At 37.8% G+C, this 22,449-nt stretch overlaps 1 protein-coding gene across 1 annotated transcript; it reads right to left on the reverse strand.

The window, feature by feature from the left end:
- Positions 1–749: 749 nt before the first annotated feature.
- LOC110917899 (histone-lysine N-methyltransferase ATX3) lies at positions 750–6,238 on the reverse strand. Its single transcript, XM_022162341.2, has 20 exons — positions 5,045–6,238; positions 4,897–4,952; positions 4,567–4,765; positions 4,411–4,479; positions 4,141–4,328; positions 3,927–4,062; positions 3,763–3,844; positions 3,582–3,681; positions 3,372–3,496; positions 3,146–3,291; positions 2,959–3,063; positions 2,789–2,853; positions 2,102–2,309; positions 1,918–2,004; positions 1,785–1,841; positions 1,616–1,705; positions 1,464–1,550; positions 1,305–1,379; positions 1,107–1,207; positions 750–983 (listed from the first exon to the last, which is right to left on the reverse strand). The coding sequence occupies exons 1-20, from the start codon at positions 5,651–5,653 to the stop codon at positions 896–898; spliced, it is 2,673 nt and encodes an 890-aa protein (XP_022018033.1). The 5' UTR covers positions 5,654–6,238; the 3' UTR covers positions 750–895.
- Positions 6,239–22,449: the final 16,211 nt, after the last annotated feature.

Below are 22,449 nucleotides of genomic sequence, written 5' to 3' on the forward strand. Positions count from 1 at the left end.
AGCCGCACGACGATGTTCCGTCAAGTATGTTGCCGATCATCCTCGCCCGAAAGCGAGAAATCGCTAACAAGTACGGGTGACCATGCGATTTCTAAAATTTTAGTTTTCTAGTTTTAATGTAATTTTTATTTTCTACTTTGAATGTATTTTTATTTAAATTTAATGAAATGTCTTTTATTTAATTTTTTAAACATCCATAATTTTACAAAAAAAAAAAAAAAAAAATTAATTTTGAACTCACCTAATAGGGGAGTGCCGCATCAAAAATCGGTATTAGGGGAGAGATGAGGAGAGTTGCGATCAGTTGATTTGATTACCTGCATCAGAATCTCTAATAGATTCAGTGTGTTTTCAACGCTACCTTTCTTTTTAAACTACTACATCACTTGATTGAACGGATACATTTTAACGTTAATATATCAAAAGGACGATAATGTGCAACAAACATTAAAAATGTTATTTGGTCTAACAATGTTTAAATGGTTCATATGATTATGAATGACACTTCACACGTATATTATGCATGCAAAGTGTGAAGAATCTTTAACGCGACCAGTGTACTATAGGGCCGAGGGTATATCGCTAGTCAAATTACAAGTGGTATTGAGATACCGGTGACACATCACTATAGTCAGACTTGCACCGTTGTAGAGTTTAATGCACCATTGCACCCATGTTTCCGAGTAACTGGCAAGAACACTACCTGCTAACTTGATTCAGTCAAGAAAAAAAAAAAAAACACTATCATATCTAAAGAACTAAAGTAGCCTTGTATAAACCTTTTTAGTGAAAAAGAATACTCGGACTTTCATCTGCCTAAAAACCGCAGACTTACATGCTATAACTCGATATGAAAAAAATAAACAAACAAAAAGCAAGTATTCTGGTATGCGTTTCACAAAAAATTCCGACAATTGGCGGCTCTACATAAACAGGGGACTTTAACTTCATCCGGCTCATCTTGATCAAATTTGTAATCATACCTGTCACCATAAATAAGATATCATATAAAAACTTCCCATAATTCATATATTTCGTTTTCCTTTTTCAACGAAAATAAATAAGACACAGTGGATATCTTAAGTTAGAGCATGTGAAAGGCATACGTCAATTCGTCGCCAGCTGCAACGTTGGTTTTAGCTATAAGAACAATCCGACTCTCATTTTCGCCCATACTCAAAATCCTAGCATAGCAATTGGGCATGCACTGCACACAGAGTCAACAAATTTGACAAGTCAAACACACACTCAAAACTGTGTAGAAAGTCAAACATTGCACTTATCATACCAAACAGGGAACTTACCGAATGATTGATTAAACGAGCCATATTACCCTTATCCGTAGCATCGATTACAATATCCTCACTAATTTTAAAGAGCTGCAGAACAAGACTATAGATTATGCACAACAAAAACTAAAATAATTAATAAGCATTAGTTATCATAACTAAAAATTAACTCACATAACAATCTTTCCCTTGTGACCTATATTGTACCTCCCTCAAATCTGCAATGCTACGTCTAACCTGCTCACCGCGGTATTCAAGAACCTGCAGAATAAATAAAATTAATACAAACACAACTGTAGAATGTTCGGGTAAGAAAAAAAAAATACCATTTCTCCTTCTAGAATCTTCCGGCGAGCAAAGAGGCCCCATCCATGTATACCAGATTTACCGAAACAAATCCGACGTTTTTCCATCCTCTGAATTTAGACATACATGGTAAGAATGATGCACAGGCACACATATTAATATGAAGTACGAACCAAAAGTAAGCTATACCTGTAGAGCATTAAGTCGTTCCTTGAAGGTAGAACAAGTATTCAGATCCTGGATTTCCTGTAAAAAATAAACGGAATTAAGACTAGAACATGTTTTAAGGTTTAAAAAATATTAAAAAAGAATACTAGTTTACATTGTGAGAGGTTAAACAATCTATATCGTCTACCGAATGCTGGGTCGGGCCCATTAGTCGGTGGAATAATGCTTCTTTCACGTCATTCTGGAAATTAAAAAAAACAAAAAACAAAAAGTATACGTGTGAGAAAGAAAATGGATATGATTTGTAACTAACTTAATGAAAAAACTGAAGAACACACCTTTGAAGTTTTTCTTCTAAAAATGCGACACCTGGCAGCTGACTGTGGCTCAAACTCATCATTCTCGACTGTTGATGAAGCCAAACCTGTGCATTGCACGAGTCTTGAACCCCTAAAACTCTGTTTTTGATTCTGGTTTACGAGTAATCCTTTTGCGCAAAACACCTCTGAAGAAGTCCTAATCACGATACCGTTATCTGCAGGGGTTCTGCATCGATATCGAAAGAATCATGGTTTAATAATTCATCCCCGAAATTGTCCAAGATTAGAAATAGAATAAAATGCCATTTTCGTCCCCAAGGTTTGGCCAGTTTTGCGACTTTCGTACAAAGGTTTGTTTTTCCGCATCTGGATTTGAAATCTTGCCATTTTCATCCGGCTAGTTATTCCATCTATTTTTCTCCGTTAAGTCAAGAGTATTTCTGTCTTTTTTGTTAACTTAAAAGACAATTCAGGGGTATTCGGTCTTTTTACATAAAATAAAAAGACTGAATTACCCTTTAAGTTAACCAAAAAACATAAATACTCTTGACTTAACAAAGAAAGATGGATGGAGTCATGGAGTTAACGAGCCGGATGAAAATGGCAAAATTTCAAACCTTTGGACGGAAGTCGCAAAACTGGCCAAACCTCAAGAACAGAAATGGCATTTTACTCGGTAATAAATCATAAATTTAGTAGCATTACCTGTGCATTGCACAGTATGTTGACCATTTGGTTTGATATGTCCCACCTTTCTCAGACGAATGCAACTGAAAGATCATTTTACTACTTTAATATCATCAAGTTAATGTTAAATCTGAAAAAAAAGAACATTTTTCATACTTATTTTCAAGCAAAACGAAAAAAAAGATTACCTCGACACAGTAGCCAGCCCGTGAAGCACACATGGCGTGAAAGCATGTGGCACATTTGCAACATTGTATGCAAGAACCATGAACTTGTTTGCAAATTACACATCTCTACAATTAACCCACAAAAAACACGATAAATTATCAAATTACGACTTTAGTCGACACTTCAGTGAGACTTTTTTGTTTTTACCTTCACAAATGAATCGGGTGGAATCCGTAAAAGCCCAACTGCAGGTTCCATCTTTTCACCGCTTAGAAAAGCAACCTCCGGTCGAAACCACGCACATATTACATGGACCCACAGCGTATCAATATTAGTCGGCTTCAATGCACCACCTGTAGAAGAACCATGATACAGAAAATTGAAGAAAAAAATTAAACCTATAATTCCAAAAGTGTGAAATGACAATTTTAACCTTTTACAGGGCAAAGGCAACATTCTCGCTCAACCTCGGGTGTTTCACACACCCGACAAACCCAAGATGTGAAATCATTCATATCTCTAACTCCATAGCATTCTTGATGAACAGCGATTTGACATCTGATAAGAACGAACTTATATTAATAAGTAAACTGTTTACATATTGTTGCATTACATACTGGAAAGAATAAACTTATAATCGGACCTGTTGCAGATGATGATTTTGTTAATATCATAATCTTCATCCCATCTACAAATTGCACATCGTTCGGTTGTCCACTTTGCATAAACAGGTTCATACTTCTCTACGGTTTCAAAAACAAATAGCATTTGTATTCCATCAAAGAATGTAAACCCGTGAGGTATAGCATAAAGAATATGAATACCTTGAATAAACGAAAACAGTTGTTGTTCATCTAATTGATTCGAAACAGCCTTAGCATAATAATCAATGTTATAATCTGCAAGCTGAAATGTTAAATGTTAAAAAGTGTAATAATAATAACGATATAACATACTTTAATCGAAGTAGATGAGACGAAAAACAAACCAATTTTTCTAGTGGTAACATCGAATCTTTGACTTTAATGCTGACTTTCCACTTTTTTGCTCTAGAACCAGTATGCCGTTCCCATTCGGATGGAGTTTGCTTCCTGGTCCCACATGAACCACACTTGCACTGAATTCTGTTACAAAATAAAACAAAAATTAGAGTCAATTAAACAATCAAAGCATTATATTAAAATCGAGAACGGTGATCTTACAGATGAAGATTTGGATAGTAAATGCCTTCAACGTCCGTACAGACGACAACTATTTTGTCAGGAAGTGTACTCTGGTCATTGCTTTCTGTACAACTGCTGACTTTAGATTGACTTTCGTCTACAACCGATTGGTCAAATGAAAACTGACCCTTGCATTCTGGGCAGCAATATTCATTGTTTTCCGGATCCTTAAATCAATATAATCAATTGAGTTAAACTATTGAAACTAAAGTCATGAATCAATATAATTAATAGGAAATATAGTGATACCGTGAAGTGATTGCTTGAAATTTCATTGCATTCAGCATGTACCCAAAGATTACAACCATCACAGTACATCTAAAAAAACGAAGATGCCCAGAAAAACATCAGAATCCACTCATTGTTCAAAGATGAAGTTATGAAAACATGACTGCAACAAATTACCTTCTTACGATTGAAATACTCATGATCAAAATCTGTAGCAGGTCCCACATGGATCTCAACCAGATCCGATTCGCTTGAACGTTCTTGCCTATCTCTATACCCAGAATTCAAATGCTCGTTTTCTATACTGTACGCCTCTTCTATTGCCTTACGTAAATCATCTCGTTTGCAACCAAATAAATGAGTCTGTCCCTCAAATCTATTTTTTTTTTTTTGAAAAAAAAAATAGAGTAAACCATTATTGTCACCTTGAAAACATAACTCTAAACATGAAAAATCACAACTCTATTAAGTAAAAAAAAACAATACAACAATCATTAAAGCACATACCTTTCCATATACTGCAAAAATGGAAAAATCATTCCACCCTTCACCCATGCATAATCCTGAACAACAATCAAAGTTAATAAAGAATCCGAAATGCCATTAAACAAGAAACCGAAGGCAAAACCGAAGGCAAAACCGAAAGAAAGAATACCCGCGTTCCTTTTCTTGAATACCCGTAAAACATGACACAAGCAGTGTTGGGAACAAAAGCTTTCTGTACAGAAGCAGGAGCTTCATGTTTAGGATCAATCACAACAGCAGGCCAAGCAGGAGACCGCTTCGAGCATTTCGCCCAAACAATATCACCTGCAACAAAATCCTGCGGTCCAAACAAATCGTTCGCTTGGTATATCTTAAACTTATTCTTGATCCCCTTATTACTATTATTAAACACATTGTAATCAACCGAAACTGGAGCATCTACAAAACATACATCCACTTCCACAGTCTGTTTCTTCGAAACCAACTCCCCGTCAAAAAACGGGTTTTTCCGCTTATTCAAACCATCATTATCATTACCACCCTCCTTCTTCCACAACCCAACAACCGAATCATTGAACCGCGAAGGACACACCGAAACACGCCCTCGAGAAGACTTAACCCGGTGAACCGAACACGAATTCGACTTCAAATTCGCAGACGAACACCAAGCATTGACAACATTATCATCATACTCAATAAAACAAGCTCCATTATCCTCCTCTAACTTACACCGTTTCACTTTCACCCGTTCTGATTTCACCATCTGTTTAATCATCATCAATCGCAAAATTCATTCATCAGAAACCCTAATCTCATTCCACAAACCCTAATTCCACCACAATTTAACGTAAACCTATCAAGATTCGTAAACCTTCACTAAATCTTCAACAATTCCAAAATTCATCAACAAAAAACCCTAAATTCATTCCAAAAACCTCAACAAAAACCCTAATTTCAGTCCAATTTAACCTAGATTCATAAACAAAAACAGAACGAATCCGAAAACGTCGCAACCGCTGCAAATTGATAAAATTAACGACTGATTCGATAACAATGATGAAAAAAATCGATGAACAATCGATAATCTGGAACCAATTCGATGAAATTGGGGAGTAATTAATCAAATTCGCCGCAAAAATTCAGCAAATCGATTGAATAGAGGACGCGAACCGATGAAATAAACCCTAAATGGAGAATGAAAGAGCGAAAACCAGGGGATTGAAGAAGAATTAGGGCAAATGAAAGGATTTAACGAATTGAAATTGGGTGTAACAGATAACCGAAAGAGCAGAGAAATAATATGTAGAGGTTTGGGGGAGATAAAAGAATTAGGAATTGTTATTTGTTCGAGTTGCGTAAAGTTAATTATACGATATGCTTCGGTCAGCGTGAATATAAAGGGTTTGAAGATTTGCGGAATGGTCCCTGGAGTTTGTTTGTATTTAAAGTTGGTCCTTCGTATGGCAAAACTTGGGGGTGATTTTGTTTTAAGTTATAGATTTTGTAAAGATTCGGAGTAATTAAAGTGATCAGAGTTTTATTACGGTAAGTAAAGCGTGTTTTCCAAGGTAAGGGTAATATGGTAAATTAAGTGCATTTTTGTGTTGCAAGAGTTACTTTTTAAGTGATTTTGTGTTGCAAGAGTTTTCTTTAAGTGATTCAAATTGTTACTTGAATGTTTTTTTAAGAGAAAAATGTTTAGATATTCTCTTGGTTTATCATTTTTTTTACCTTTAGTCTTTAACTGTCTAAAAATATAGTTATAGTTCTCAATTTTTCTAATTTCTTTCCCGGATAGTCTCTGGTACAGATGAGGTTAGTTTTGGTGTTAAGTAGATGTGAAGTTACAAAAATACCCTTGTTATTAAAAATAACAATTGAAACAAAGAGTTAAATGCCCGGATAGTCCCAGTGGTTTGTCCTTTTTTCATCTTTAGTCCCTAACTTTCTAAAATTACCTCTATAGTCCCCAACTTTTCAATTTTCGTTCCCGGATAGTCCCTTACGCAGATGAGGGTTAGTTTTTGGTGTTAAGTGGATGTGAAATTACTAAAATGCCCTTAAGTAAAACAAAATGAATTAATTAAGTATTATATATAATACAAACCACATCTCTCTCTAATATCCCCCTTTTCTCTCTCACACACATGGGACTCACCATCTACCACCCCACCTCTTCTCCATACCACCTGTGCAAAACTCTTTGCTCAAACAAACTTCAAATTGACGATGAAAAAGCACAGAAAAATCAGAGGCGTTTGGAATTATGGTTTGTGAAACACAATATATATATAATGCAAAAAGGAATCCAACAATTGATCCTATTCTTCGCTCAGAAAAGGACTTCCAAAAGGAATCCAACTAACTGATCCAAAAAGCAACGTTGCTTTTCAGGGACAACACATATCCACCATTGAAGCTTTCAAGTAACTTATTACAATCCACAACTTCACAACTCATTCTGCTTCCTTAACCCATTCTAGGTTTGTTTATCTTAATCATATTAACTAGATCCGATTGTTGTTGTTGTTCGATTGAATCATCAGATCTGGTTTGATTATTTATGTAATTGTGTAAATGTCTATTATGGGATGTACCAGAATGGGGATTCTTTTATAGTGACGGTAGCAAACAAACTCTGAATTGAGATGAGATGGAGTGGTGGTGGGTGGTTTTTGAAGAAGATGAAGTAGCGGTGGGTGGTTTTTGAAGAAGATGAACTGGAGGTAGTGGAGGTGGTGCTGGTTGGTGGTTGGTGGCGGTGGAGTGGTGATTAGGTGGTTGGTGGCGGCAGTTAAATGGGGTGGTGCGGTGTACCAAGGTAGGGTGGGTTGGGGTGATGAAGTGGCGATGGTTTGATGGTTCGTTTTTCTGGTGGTGGTTTGGTGGCGTAGAAGTGGTTTGATGATTATGGTTACAGACAACTAGAAAGAGAGAATAAGGGAAAGGAGTGGGTAGGTATGTGGGTAATGATGTGATGGAGAGAGAGGGTAGAGAGAGATGTGGCTGGTATTATATATAATACTTAATTAATTCAATTTGTTTTACTTAAGGGCATTTTAGTAATTTCACATCCACTTAACACCAAAAACTAACCCTCATCCACGCCAGGGACTATCCAGGAACGAAAATTAAAAAGTTGGGGACTATAGAGGTAATTTTAGAAAGTTAGGGACTAAAGGTGAAAAAATGGCAAAGCACATGGACTATTTGGGCATTTAACTCTAAAACAAAAGAGTTAATATAAATCATTCGGGTGGGCCCACTTTTTATTTAAAAACCTAAAAAGGTCGGCGACCTCATTACCCTACCTCCACCCTCAACCACTGCCTACACCTTCCACACTGTAACACCCCGTGTTTTCGAATGTCAAGTCAAAGTCAAAGTTTGACCTTGACCGTTAATAGTCTATTTTAATTTTTGTATTGTGTGGAGTAAGTGTTGTCTAATTAAAAATGATCGAATGTTTATCTATGCGAACCGATTATCGACCTTGAATAGTAGGAAGTATCAATGCGATAAAGTTAATCAATCAATAATCAAGCTAATCGAATCAATCATCGAACTCGAAACTCGAATTATGCGAATTTTGGTGTGGTTATACGTGTGTGTGTGCCCTATGTGTTACTTGTGCATGTTTACTTTATGTTGTTATGCATGGTGATCAATCGAATCGAATCGAAACTCGAAAAGCAATCGAACTCAATCGAAACCGACATCGAAACGTAAATTATAGATGCTTATGTTAGATATAGTGGTTGGGACTGAAAGTAATTTGATTAGGAAACTCTATCGTATTCGTATCAACCTCAATCGAAATCGAAATATCAAAAATCGTCGCAAAACACTCAAAAGGGGGTCACTTATCGAACAGGAGACACTGATCGAACAGGCCAGCCGATCGAACCAGCTGTTCGATCGAGCGGGCCAACCGACCAGGGATCCTGGCCGATCGGTTAACACTTTCCCCTTTGGGAAGCCTATAAATAGGGATGTCATTGTCATCTTTACCACTTTTGGAAAGCTCTGACCGACCAGCTCTTGTTCTTCACTTTCTCTCAACTCCGGTAAGTTTTCACTTCAAATCTTGTACGTTTTTTATCAATACACGATTCTACACCTTTCTATCTTTCAAATCTTGAATTCTAACCGTGAAATCACCAAGATCTAAGAGTTCTTGGATGATGTCATCATGGTGTTCTTGAAGAACATCATGTTTTGGCCTCATTCAACCATGAATAGCTTAGATCTAACCGATATCCACATAAACAAACTAAAATCTAGCATAGATCTAGACATTTCACGGTGGGAAAGATTGAAAGATGGATTTTCCAACTTTCTTTCAACTCTTTTACACTCAAAGACCTTTAAACCGGTAGAAACGGAGCTTGAACCAGCTCACTAATCACCCTAACCACCACGTGATTCAAGATTCGGGTTCTAACTACGAGGTTCACCGATTTCGGGTTAAACGCCAAACTACCGTTCCGAACAGTTCACTTGCCGGACTTGGGTGATTCTTGTCCGAACAGGGAAACCAGTAAGAACGAAGGTTCCATGGTTCAACTCGTTGTCAAACTACTTCGATATAACGTCAAATAATCAAAACAGCCAAGTGTTAGACGACAGGCCAACCAGGTCAGAATGCTGGCCGAACGGCTAGGCTGTCCGAACGAACAGCCTAACCGATCGGGCCTACCAGCCGATCGACCAGGCCAGCCGATCGGCTAGCACATGGCCCCACACGTTTCAATTCATGAAGCCTGGTATTGAACGAAGTAATGTCCGATCGAACTTGGTTTGGTAAACATTACTCTTCGGATCATGAGACACTATGCTTCAACACTTGATCATTTTTCAAACTTGTCAAGCCTTGGAATGCTGCTCGATCGAACATACTGGCCGATTGAGTAACCATCTACTGAGGCCTTGCAACTGAAGTGACTAACCGATCGGTTAAGCCGACCGATCGAACGACCCGTTCGATCGATCGACCGACCTGAAAGGTAAGAACACTTCAATAATTTTAAATAATGCTGCAAAAACTTCAAAAGTTCAAACCATCATACACAAACACATCCTTCTCAAAGGAAGAAACAATCCACTTGAACTGTCCAACCGATCGAGCCTTCCGGACGATCGAGCAGACCACCCGAACGGTTAGACCAACCGAACGGTTAGGCTGTTCGATCGAACCTACTGTTCGATCGACCAGACTGTTCGACCCTTTTACACTTGTTTGCATTTCCGCGTCACTCATCGTTATACTATCGAACTATTCAGGCTAACCCTACTTTCAAGCGCTCCCTTCAATCCATAATCAATCACTGTGAGTATACTCGAACCCTTTTTGCTTTAGCACTTTTGGGTGTTACATACGTTACTTATCAAATCACAAACGAACACACTACTCAACTATTTGAACGCTAACCGATTGCATGTATTACGTGACTAAATGAATGCTTGTTGTTATGTTTACACGTGGAATGCTGTCTACCTGCCTTAGCAACAAAGTACTATAGTTTGGACTCAGCACCCGTTCACACGGGGGTTGTTAAGGACAATTACTTGCATGGATTACGGTGGTAATCGTGTATTGCGAACTGTCTCGGACAGTCAACCCGCAGTCGTTGGTATCGATAGATCCATGTCGATAATTAACATGCTTCGTTTTCCTCTGTGTACGTGCTGGTTATGCGTAAACTATTCGAACTCTATATGCTATTATCAAACTTATATGCTCACCTTTACATTATATGTATTGACTTTATGTTAACGTATGTGACAGGTGTTTAAGGTGTTTGCTTGCTAGGAAAGCGAGGCTAGGAATAAGCTCTAGAGGCCCCCAATAAATAGTTGTCTGTCAAGATCAAGAGTTTAATGTTTAGTTGTATGTTGATCTTGTCAGGCTGGGTCTTTAGGAGCGTCTAAACAATATTTATTTTATTATGTTAAATCTGAGTTGTCGGAACAAAATTACTTGTTTGGATGTTATCTGTAATAATGTATTTGTTTATTCGGGATACGGTATGGGACGTATCATTAACTGAATTATCTAGATAATTGTTATGGAAACTTCTGGACAATCTGTTTCGCTCAGTGCCATGCCCCGATGATTCCGCCATCGGTTGGGGTGTGACACACACCCTCCAACCACCGCCTCCACCATTATCTCCACCTTTCACCACCACCAAACATTACCCACTTCCACCCCACCATCACAAAAAAACCTTAACCGTAATCAATGAAATCATCGACAAAAGAGAGAACTACCGCAAAATTTTAGAAGATCCGTGAACCAGTTAAGCAGACCCGTTGTGAATTTTCAGAATATCATGAATCCAAAATGGCGCAAAGAAAAGGTCAAAAAATAGTATTGTACATCGAATTTGCCTCAACCGCCGAATATCGTTGACTTGTTGACTCGTGAATATTGATTCCCTGGTCTCGTGAAAACTGATACAGTGGTGGTGTTGGGATAAAGGGGGTTGTCGGGGTGGAATGGTGGCCAGAGGTGTGGGGTGTTTGGTGGCCGATTATGGTGGTTTACAACAGTTTTCTGGTGTCATTAGGTGGGTGGTTTCATAGTGGTGTTGGGTGGCAAGCAAATGCAGAGGAAGAAGATGGATTCAGATTCAACAGGGTGATTAGGTGGGTATCATGGTTTGATTCCATTAAGTCGAAGGTGGTGCTCTTGGCAACGAAACCACCGCCATCCCAGAACAGAAACTCGCCGGTGGTGAGTTGTTCTTGAGCAGAGAGGGAGTTGTTCTTGAGGGAGAAAGAGTGTGTGTCTGGGTTAGGGGATAAAGAGAGGGAGTTGTTCTTGGGTTTGTTTTCAAGGATTTTTTATTTTTTGGGTGTGAGTGATGATGGTGGTGCAGAAGTTGCAGGTGGGGAGTTGTGGTTGGAAGAGAGAAGGGAGAAAGAGATGTGTTTTATTTTAATTAGATATTTAAATAGATTATAAGGTACGTCCTACTTTCTTTTAGCTAGATATTTAAATAGATAATTAATAACATTTTTTATTAGTACGGGTACTTTAATCCTTTCGCACCCACCTAACACCAAAAACTAACTCCCATCCGCGCCAAGGACTATCCTGGAACGAAATTGCAAAAGTTGACTATAGCTATAATTTTAGAAAGTTATGTACTAAAGGTGAAAAATAGACAAACCACATGTACTATCCAGACAATGTTGAGGAACTTTTGTGTCACAGCCCCCGATCCCTAATCCCCGGGAACGGGCGGCCGTGAGCCAGTTCTGGTGGTATCACGTTATTATCCAATTTGGCAGCGGAAATTTTCATTAGGACCGTAGTTAGGAAATATTTTATCAGAGTGAAATAGCACATTTTCATAACATTAAACACATGGGTAAAACCCAAGTTTTCAGTACACATATCTTCATATGGATACACCCTATTTTATTTAAGAAAAACATCTATTTTTTTAGGTAACTTTATTGCCACTTTTCCAAGCCTTTAGTGTTGTCCAACTGGCTTCTATTTGGCTTTCACATTTTGTTACCTGAAACGCGTTTTAAAAACATTTTGTCAGTAGGAAATACTGGTGAGTGAATCCTAGTTTAATCAAGTTTAAGTAAAAACCAATTTGCAGTATTGGGGGCGCATCCGCAATTACATTTGTTTCCAAGATATAACAATTAACATCAGTGGTACTGTCATACTCAACTTGTGGAATGTTACCACGCCAGTAACAAATTTTGTATACAAAACCCCAACATACCCACTATAATTGTATTCCTACAAATACTCAATAACTGCTTTGTATATATTTAATTAAGTGAGGTTTTGTAAAAACCTTTAACAAAAAGATGATTACTCACATTGCTGTTTTAGGGTTTTCAGTAAGGATTTCCTGGGAAAAATCTATAAATTACACAAATGCACGTGTGTTAGTATAATAACCCAATTTAACATTAGTAATACCCTCCCCGAGACGGCATTCCAACGACTACGTCGGGCAGAACCACGACAGCCGTTACGGAACCCTAGATCAATCGGGCAAAGTATCTAATACGTCTCCAGGGGTTATAATACTTACATCGTAGCAGAACCTCGCTATTTAGGGGCTATAATACCCGAGTATAATGCCTACACTTTAGAAATTTAGATTGAGAAAAGAAACTTGAACGAAATCGACTGAAGGCCCAAGCTCCAGCTTTATAGGGGCTGAGTTTGGGTTTCTCGCGGCCCGCGTAAATGTAGGCGAAGGCCTACGCGGCCCGCGTCAACACTGGTCAACAACGTAGCCCATCCGGATCATCACATAGACTCGACATCTGTTGGGCCACGTGGCGGCCCAAGGTCGTGCCAGGTTTTAAGTTCTCGCGGCCCACGTAAGGGTTAAGGGTCTTTTACGCGGCCCGCCTAAACTAAAGAAAATTGAAGGAATCCGGTTCTAACCCTTATACCACCCACGTAAGGTTTAGGGTGGGTCTACACGGCCCGCCTCAACCCTAGATTAAAACTTTTATTTATTTTAAATACTATTTTATACATTTCGGGCTCAGTTTTCTTATATGGGGTGCATATAAAGACATATTGGAACATTTTAAATATATCAGGGTGTCAGAAAAATTATCAAGGGTGTCGGTTTACGTTAGGGTTGTTATATTTTTGAAGAAATTAAGTGTAGTTTTCACATAAGATAATATAGTTATTGGTTAAAATGTAAACATGTTGTTCTTTGAAATCTAACAAGGTTTTTGCCCGCCAAACGTTGCGTCGGCGGGACAAAGCGTTAAATCACAAACCAAACTCACCATTAAGGCATTAAGTGAATAAGTTTCAATTACATTACTCAAACCACAAATGAAATTTAGATTCTAATTCTAACAAATTATGCAAACCCAAGACTTTTAAAAATGAAATTTAGATTCCACTTCGTCCCGGTTGCAGGTAGTTCTTACTGTTTGTTTAGCGCCAGACTCGCTCCACCATCCCGAGCCTTTGCCATCAATAACAGAATCATTATCCCATTTAGTTTGGTGAACTCGAGCAATTGAAGGAGTCCTGACTCCCAGCTTCCCGATCTTTTTGGAGCTATGATCTTGCTATCTAACTGTGAAACCATCAAGTTCATTCAACAAATTCGAACCAATGAGTTACATGTTTTGGTACAATCAGATCGATCGAGATCGAGTAAAGTATACCCGGAAAAGGATGTTTGATTCGCAATTGAATCCTGAAAATGATACGGAAAAGACTGAGCCTTTTGGCACATGCGTTTCGGGTTCACAAAAGCAACTGGAGTCAGCACACATTGTTTCACTGTTGCAGCCGGCTTATTCAAACACTTCATCTGTTTCAAATAACAATATACTTAACATTGAAGATAAGAGTGGATGTCTATTTAGTCCCTCAAAGAAAGTCAAGGACCAGCCCTTTGGCATAAAGATGCTTGGTATCACCATCATTGTTAATTTTTTTATATTCTGGTAACCTGCATTAGTAAAAAAAAAGGCAATGAAACATTTTAAGTCAAAGGTTACAAGAGATTATGTTGATCAACAAAAATAAATAAGCAAAATCATTAAATTGGAATGGCTCTGTAAAGAGAATAGGCTAAAAATGTATCCGTCGATGATGGTGCTAAGTCTTCGATACTCTCTTGGATGAACCGATGTATGCAAAAGATTGCCTCTGGTGCGGTCCCTTTCTCTCTCTCGTCCTCTCTCTCTCTCTCTCTCTCTCTGTTTCTTCTTGGAATTACCTTATCCTCTGGAAAACCATGCCCGATCAATAAGCTTCATCATTAACACGGAACCCCCATCATAAACACGAACACAATAAATTATAATCATAAGAAACCTAATTTAAATCTAGATGCTGACTAGATTGCCGACGACATCCTTACAACCCACCATCATCAATTGCCACTTACCAGCGTTCGAAGAGCGTTTCCGACTTCGCCGTCCGTAATGCCGACGTGCCTTCGATTTAAGGTGATTCTGAAACCTTATTGTTCGATTAGGGTGCTTTGGATATGGCGAGCTTTAGCGACTGCAGTGACGACAGAAGTAAAAACACCTCCTCACACTCTTGTCGATCCGGTCGACGACCCTCTATAGGCTCTCCCTCCCTCTCATCTCTTTCTATCTCCAAAATCCAAATACTGCATGTTTGCAAACAAATGAGAAACTACAAGGAACTCAAAGGACACGTATGACGTATGTGGACACTTGGCTGTAAGAAACAAACGCGCATCACAAAAAGCATACAAAACAACATACCAATGCACAATAAAACATGAGCGCAGACTGTACAACCACCTAAAGCATTAGAATGCAGCAGATTAACTATAAGAATCCTCATATTGCTACATTCACATTACCAGAAACAACAATGTAAACTTCAAACATAAACCCTAAAACACCAAAATAAAAAATAAAAAGAATAAATTCTAAAACTGCTTACACTTGAATCATATTCTGCCTTTGTGCTATTCAGTGTTGCAAAAGTCGGATTCCTCGGCCGAGTACTCGGCGAGTACTCGGTCCTCGGACCTCCACCTTGGCGACTTCCTCCTAGGCGGTCTCAACTAGTCGGCCTCGGGAGTACTCGGTCCTAGTCGGCGCCTAGTCGGCCTAGTCGGAGCCTAGTCGGCCTAGTCGGAGCCTAGTCGGCCTAGTCGGTCTAGGCGGTCAACGTGGTTTGTTGACTTTTAATCTGTCAAACTCGGTCAAAATCGGCCTACTCGGCTTTGTACTCGGACTACTCGGCCTTGTACTCGGACTACTCGGCCTTGTACTCAGACTAGTCGGACTTGTATTCAGAATATTTGAACTTTAAACATGTTTCATTTTAAATTATACCCAGTTGACATGAATTATGCTTATTTTAACACAAAAATAATATATAACAATTAATTTTATTTATATTTACCATGTCCGTGTACTCCCCGAGTACTCTCCGAGTACTCCGATTACTCCCAACTCCCTAGTCGGCCGACTAGGGACCGCCTAGCGACTTTTACAACACTGGTGCTATTATATCTTCAATCTCTAAATGCCTCCTAATTGAAACCCTGCTTATATGCATGGTATTAGATTCAACCACTCACCTCTTGCCTGGAAGTTAAAACAACAAATGCAATTTAATTTAAAATTAACATAAAAAATCTAATTAAGTAATCAAGTTGTCAGGAATGTCTTAATACTGTTCATGTGCTTAGAGTTATGATCTGTTCGTGTTGAATGAGGTTGGCCATGATCTGAAACGATTTGTAGCGGCCCCTGATGTACCATTTGAACTATCTCCACCAACACTCGCTGCTCAACATCTTCTCATAAAACCATTTGAGATCCAAAGGTTGCTGGAATTTAGAAGAACCATCGTATCAAACTCTAATCCAACAGAAATTAGTTCTTGCTTGTAGATCTAAATAGAAACGAAAGATGCAAGCCCGAAATTTTGATCGGAAGAATATAAAGTGATAAATGGCTTACCTCGTGTCTCTCAGTTGTTGTAGGTAAAACTAATGTCACACCCTGGCTTTTGCGGAAGCGTGGGTTTATTTGGTGTGACTTCTTAATACCATAGCATAATCACAACAATGCTATATGAAAATAAAACCATGATAGTCATCCATTCATCAAGTTTTAAAAGTTACCACGACAACATTGTTTGAAAGTCGACACATGAAACGAATTACAACCATGACGTAATTAAAAACTTGTTCATACGACACGAAAAATGACTTGAATAAAAACACAGTTTAAGACTTGTAACCCGTCCAGGCAAGGGTCACATTTCCTAAACTCGGATGACATCATTATTCCTTACGCAGCTTGACGTGAATGCATACCTTGCCAGATCCACTAATTTCCTGAAATACATGTAGTTTGAAAAATCAACAAAAAGTTGAGCGAGTTCATGTAAAAGTGAGTAAGTATAAACCTTTAAAGTATGTATAAAAGTCCCTAGTATGTAGAAATAAGGAAAAAAAAAGAGATCACCAATGGGTTGCAAATCCACTGGTATGTGTGAGAAAGTGGAGGGAAACTCAAACCTAGCAAATTTGTTACCGGGCTTCGGCTGGAAGACACAGTCACCTCTATGGGACGCCCCGGCCTCACGGGTGTGGGCTCGCTACACCCAAATAGATCTATCACTCTTGTGTCCCTCGGTCCTAACAACGAGGATTAATGGCCTCAAGTGCTGTACCCACCCCTCACATGATCTAGTAGTATAAACCCTCCCTACGCTACCCATACCATGTAATAAATGTTTGTAATAATTGTCGCATGTATTTCACCCCCGAAGTATAAAACTGAAAACAATAAAGAGAAAAGGGGGACATGAAACTCACAGAAGTGCGTATCCTGAAACGTCAATCTCCAACTCAATCAGCTGCGTGACGACCTACACGTACTAATGCCTATTAGACGGATGGCCGTGCCTTGGCTTAGGGTTTAACATTTTTGGAAAAATAGTTAGGCAACTATTTCGTATTCACACTTCTTATTTATTTTATAAGTATATTCCTTCCCAAGGATGGGGGTTAATATACATGCACACGTTATAATTCCGAAAAATATATTTTAAGTCCCACTTAGAAAATATATTTAATTTACTTGTCCAAAACATCTCAATTCCAAAATATATATATTTTTCCCAAAAATATTATATTTTACTTCATACATTTTCCAAAATAATACTTATCAAAATATACATATAAGAGTATTTTTCAGAAACACTACATAAGTTATGTTTTAAAGTTCGCGTTGTAATACAATACTTGTGTAACTTAAATATTTATTTTGTGAGAGCGTTGGTATTATTTTGGAGTCGAAATTTTATGGTATATAATAGTTATATTATTTTTACCCTAAAAATAATATATCTAATGCACAGAATAACAAACAATCACACAAGCGTTTTATTATAAAATATATATTCTAAATATATATTTATCAAATTTTATTTACGAAAATCCACCTCCAGTACTTGGTATTTTTGTAATAAAAATCATGGCGATGTTTATTTTGAAAACCAAGTTAAAAATATATTTGTAAACATCTGTTAGAAAAATATTTCTAAGTGTTGAAATTCTAGAAAAATTTCGCCAGAGTTTTTTTTGTAAATGGAGGTGTCCATGCTTTTTAGCATATCATTTTCTTTTGTAAAATCATTCAAACAATCATCAACCAACAATATATAATCTCTAATCACCAAACTTGACCAAAAATAAGCATAAATCATAAACTTATGAACTTGAAAGTTTAGAAAAACAAGTAGTAACTTACTAGCATAATTAGTAAGTCTTGTTACCTTTAAAAATGTGATTAGTTTCTTAAAAGCTTTATTTTTAAAGGATTTAAACATTTACAACTTCTAGTCAAGATTTACAAAAATACTTCTTTGTGAAATTTTCTTGTTACACAAGTGTTTATACACTTGTTTACTTACTAAAAATGTGTTTAGTTCATACAAGATCCAAGTTTTAACAAAACTAATATTTTCACTTGGTTCTTTCGAAAAACCACTCATAGATCTTTAGATCTACAAGTTTATAACTTTATTTTCCAATAAATCATTTATTTATTCAAGTTCAAAGTTCATGTGTGGATGATTCCATCATCCACAACATCTTTAACCTTCACACCTTGCTAGTTCATGTCTCTAAACATGATCTAGCAAGTCTATGTGACGAATCATAACATTTTATCTAACATACAACATTCAACAAGCACAACAACACAAGATCAACATGATTTCAACATCACTTAACACTACTTCATTACTTTATCCATTCTTCATCCTTTATGTTTCAAGACTTGTTTAAGTTCTTAGAGTTTCTTAGTATTTTATCATTCTTTCAACTATTAACCACCAAAAATAAGAACAAGATGAAGATTTAAAGCACTTACTACTAGCACAAGGCTAGGGGAGTTTCAAAGCATAACAGTGATGGATAAAAGAAAACAAGAGCGGTCCTTGAGCTTCCGAGTGCATCAAGCTTACTTGTAGGGCCTCTTGAACCTTTGTATGTATGTAGAATGCTTGAATGAAAGCTTGATGGTGGTATGGTGGATGCCGAAAGCAAAGAGAGGAGGAAGAGGAGGAGTAAGTTTGCAAGTGTGTTGTGAATGTGAAGTCTTAACCTCTTGTATCCTTTTATAATCCAAGTTCTTGTTTATCCAACATGTAATGTATCCTTTAATACACCAACATTCACAATATAATAATGGAAAGAAATGTGGGGATGTCCCCACATCCATGACCGTCGAAGGGGGGGGGGTATGGGGTTGGGTTTCAATTCTTGGTTACTAGTTTAGTTAGAATTTAGTTAGAGTTTAAATGATATAGATAGTGTATTATTGTGTGTTATGTAATATAAGGTGTGTTAGGGTGTTCGGGGACCCTAACTAGCTCAGAAAAGTAAAAACAATGTGTTTGGCAATATTTTTATGTTTCGGGTAAAGTCCGGTTGTTTGGTTGGATGTTGATCCGTTAAAGTGCTAAATTAGTCGACAAAGTGTCTTTTATATTATTTTTAGTGACACATTAAATTCTCAACACTTTGGAAAGTATCTAGGACTATCTTGCCAAGTTTTTGCACTTTACTAGCATTGTTAAATGCTGAATTTTGTTTATTTAGTGCAGAATTCTGCACTTAAAGTATGTTTTAGGCACTTCCGGGCACTATAACTATCACCTAGTGACGCAGTTTTATGGTCCTCACTTCCCTACACTCCCTACTAGTGTAGTATTCTATTCCTGGCTCACACTGGCCTAAAAAATATTGCCTGTTTAGGTGCTGGCATTGTCAGCATGTTTACTAGGTTATCCGCTCACTGTGCTAACTGTGCTTTGTGAATCAAGTTTGTCACTAATGTCTGTGTGTAATAAATAGAGTGACAGTAATAAATGTGATGCATATGTATGTATGTATGTATCAGCAAACAGAAAGCAGTTTAATCACAGTTGTAATCAAGCACAGTCATTAAGCATAAATTAATTATTAATTAATTGTACGGATACCTGGAATTGTGAGGGTTGTCACAACTAATCTACTCAGATAACATGCACACACCTTGAATCAGTTCGTTGGAACCCTAATCTAACCAAAAGAACACCAATAAAATCAAAATAAGATGAGGAAAGAACAAAAAAAACATCAATCTGAGGCTAGGGGTGTTCAAAACCGAATTATCCGATATCCGAATCTAAATTACAAATCCATTACAACAAAACCATTTAATCGAACTCAAAATCATATAGAAACCCAGCTATAAAATTAAATTTAGATAATTAAAGCTAAGAACAAACTTGACCATTAAAAGAAGAAACACAAAAGAGCACGCCGTAAAGCCGACAAACTCCGATCATCTACATCGGCGGGTTCAGAGGGGTAGCGAAGAAGATCGAACAACATCTTGTGTGTTTGTTTTGTCTGATAGAAGAAGAAACATATGGAAGAAGATGACTAAGCGGCTGTTTGTTTTCTCAGAGAAGAGCTTCCTGGCCACTTTTGTCTGCGCGACGCAGACCACGCGCAGACCTTTTGTTTTGCAGATTGTTTGTTTTTCAGAAGTGATTTCATTTAAAAAGGTCTGCGCAACCTCTTCCCCAAGAAGAGATGGACTCCCCACTTCAAACCTCTTCAAACCTCTTCTTGTTTTATTTCTCTAACATCAGACCTCATAAAAAACCCTAACACCTTCACCTTCACCTCCACCCATCTCTTCCTCCCTGCCGGCAGCCATCCTCACCGCCGTCCTCCCTCACTCCACCGTTCACCCCACAGCAAAAACACACCATATTCATGCTTTTGCAGGCATCGGAGTTTGCTGGTAAGATTCTTCAACATTTGTTCTTTTTAATTGTCATCTTCGTTGGCGGGGCTTACCTGAATTGGCATCTCCCTATATTTAATTTCCAATTAGATTTTTCAAATCAAAGAAAAACAATCTAGTGATCCACTGTTTATTTTGAAAGAATAAAATTCTTTGTGTCCATGCCATAGGGGTTTTGTAGCTATTTAGTGATAACAGACTCTAAGGATAGTCATAGATTAATTTATTATTTATCAGATGTAGTCGAATAAACGGCCAAAACAATCATATTCATGCTTTTGCAGACATCGGAGTTGAAATCAGCGGATAATTTTGCGGTTCTGTTCACTTTTCCGATGCGATTGCGGTGATGACTCATCTGTTTCGACGGTTATTCAGTAATGGCGGTGCGTTTGTTTTCGATTATTGTAGGATCGGTTTCGACCTGAATGAGTCGTTCGGAAGAGCTCTAGTCCGTTTCAGAGGCGGAAACTAAGAAACGAACTTGAAAACAACTTGAAATACACTTTAATCCTCTTTTATATTCAATTGACAAAGTTTACAGCGAGAGGAAATACCGGCAGCACTTCGGTATCAACTGACCTGACCGTTACAAATGACAACAATATGACAACTATTTATAGTACAAGATCTATCGTTTGAAACCTCTCAAACGGTCAACAAATCTTCAAACGATAACCTTCAAACGGATGACATATTTCAAACGGTTACCTTTAATTTGTTCTTCAAACGGCAGCCTCTTATTGGGCCTTCAAATGGACTCTTCTAATTGGATATTTCAAATGGCCACAACTAATATCAATTTCAAATTCATTGTTTCTTGTCGTTTTGTCTCATGTTGCAATGATGATGACTTATGATGATGTCATCTATTATGATGTCATCATCAATAAAGATGACATCATGCTTGATCAGATCTTCAACGAACCCGAGACTCAATATAAGACGAAGACGACAGATGACTGCATCAACAATTATCATACTTGTTTTGTTAATTGTTGTGTTGAAACCTGTGTTGATGAATGAGATATTGGATTTGAATGTCACACCCCCAAAATCCCACACGCGGAGTACCACCGCTTGGAGGCGTGACATGACCAGGATCAAGCCATCAATCATATCAAACATAGTACTTAATAATCAAAAGTAGTTAATACAATTCATAAAGATATGACTGATGTTTCAAAACCAAACATTGTTTAAATAGCGGAAGCATAGTAATAAAATTCTCAAATGTAGTTATGAGTTCAATTAACGTTCGCTATCCAATTCCCACAACGACCTGCTCCTTCCTTGTGCAAGCTCCAATATGTACCTAAGGTCCTGCAAGGCATGCAGCAGATAATCAACAACTAGTTGAGCGAGTTCACAGTTTATAGTTTAGTTTGGGTAATAGTGCGTTTGTTCAATTAAGTTTCGTATCGTATCAGTTCCATCGCGGCCTCACAGGCATGTGTGCGAAGATTATGTTCGTTAGTTCGCGACCATAGTCTTTACCGACCAGGGTGTGTGCGAAGGCAGTTTATCAGTTCGTTCGCGACCATAGTCTTTACCGACCAGGGTGGGTGCGAAGGCAGTTGAGTAGTTCGTAAGCATCAACAGTTTAATCGTTCGTTACAGTATCAAAGTATGCACAAGTAATCATCCAACCCATTCCCACCCTGGGAACCCATGCCTTGGCTGTGTGAACTCACCTTGGTTTGCTCGGTATGCTAGGTTATGCACTCACAAGTAATTTATTCACGT

This window comes from Helianthus annuus, chromosome 16 (genome assembly GCF_002127325.2).
Source record: "Helianthus annuus cultivar XRQ/B chromosome 16, HanXRQr2.0-SUNRISE, whole genome shotgun sequence".
In the NCBI taxonomy this organism is placed as follows: Eukaryota; Viridiplantae; Streptophyta; class Magnoliopsida; order Asterales; family Asteraceae; genus Helianthus; species Helianthus annuus.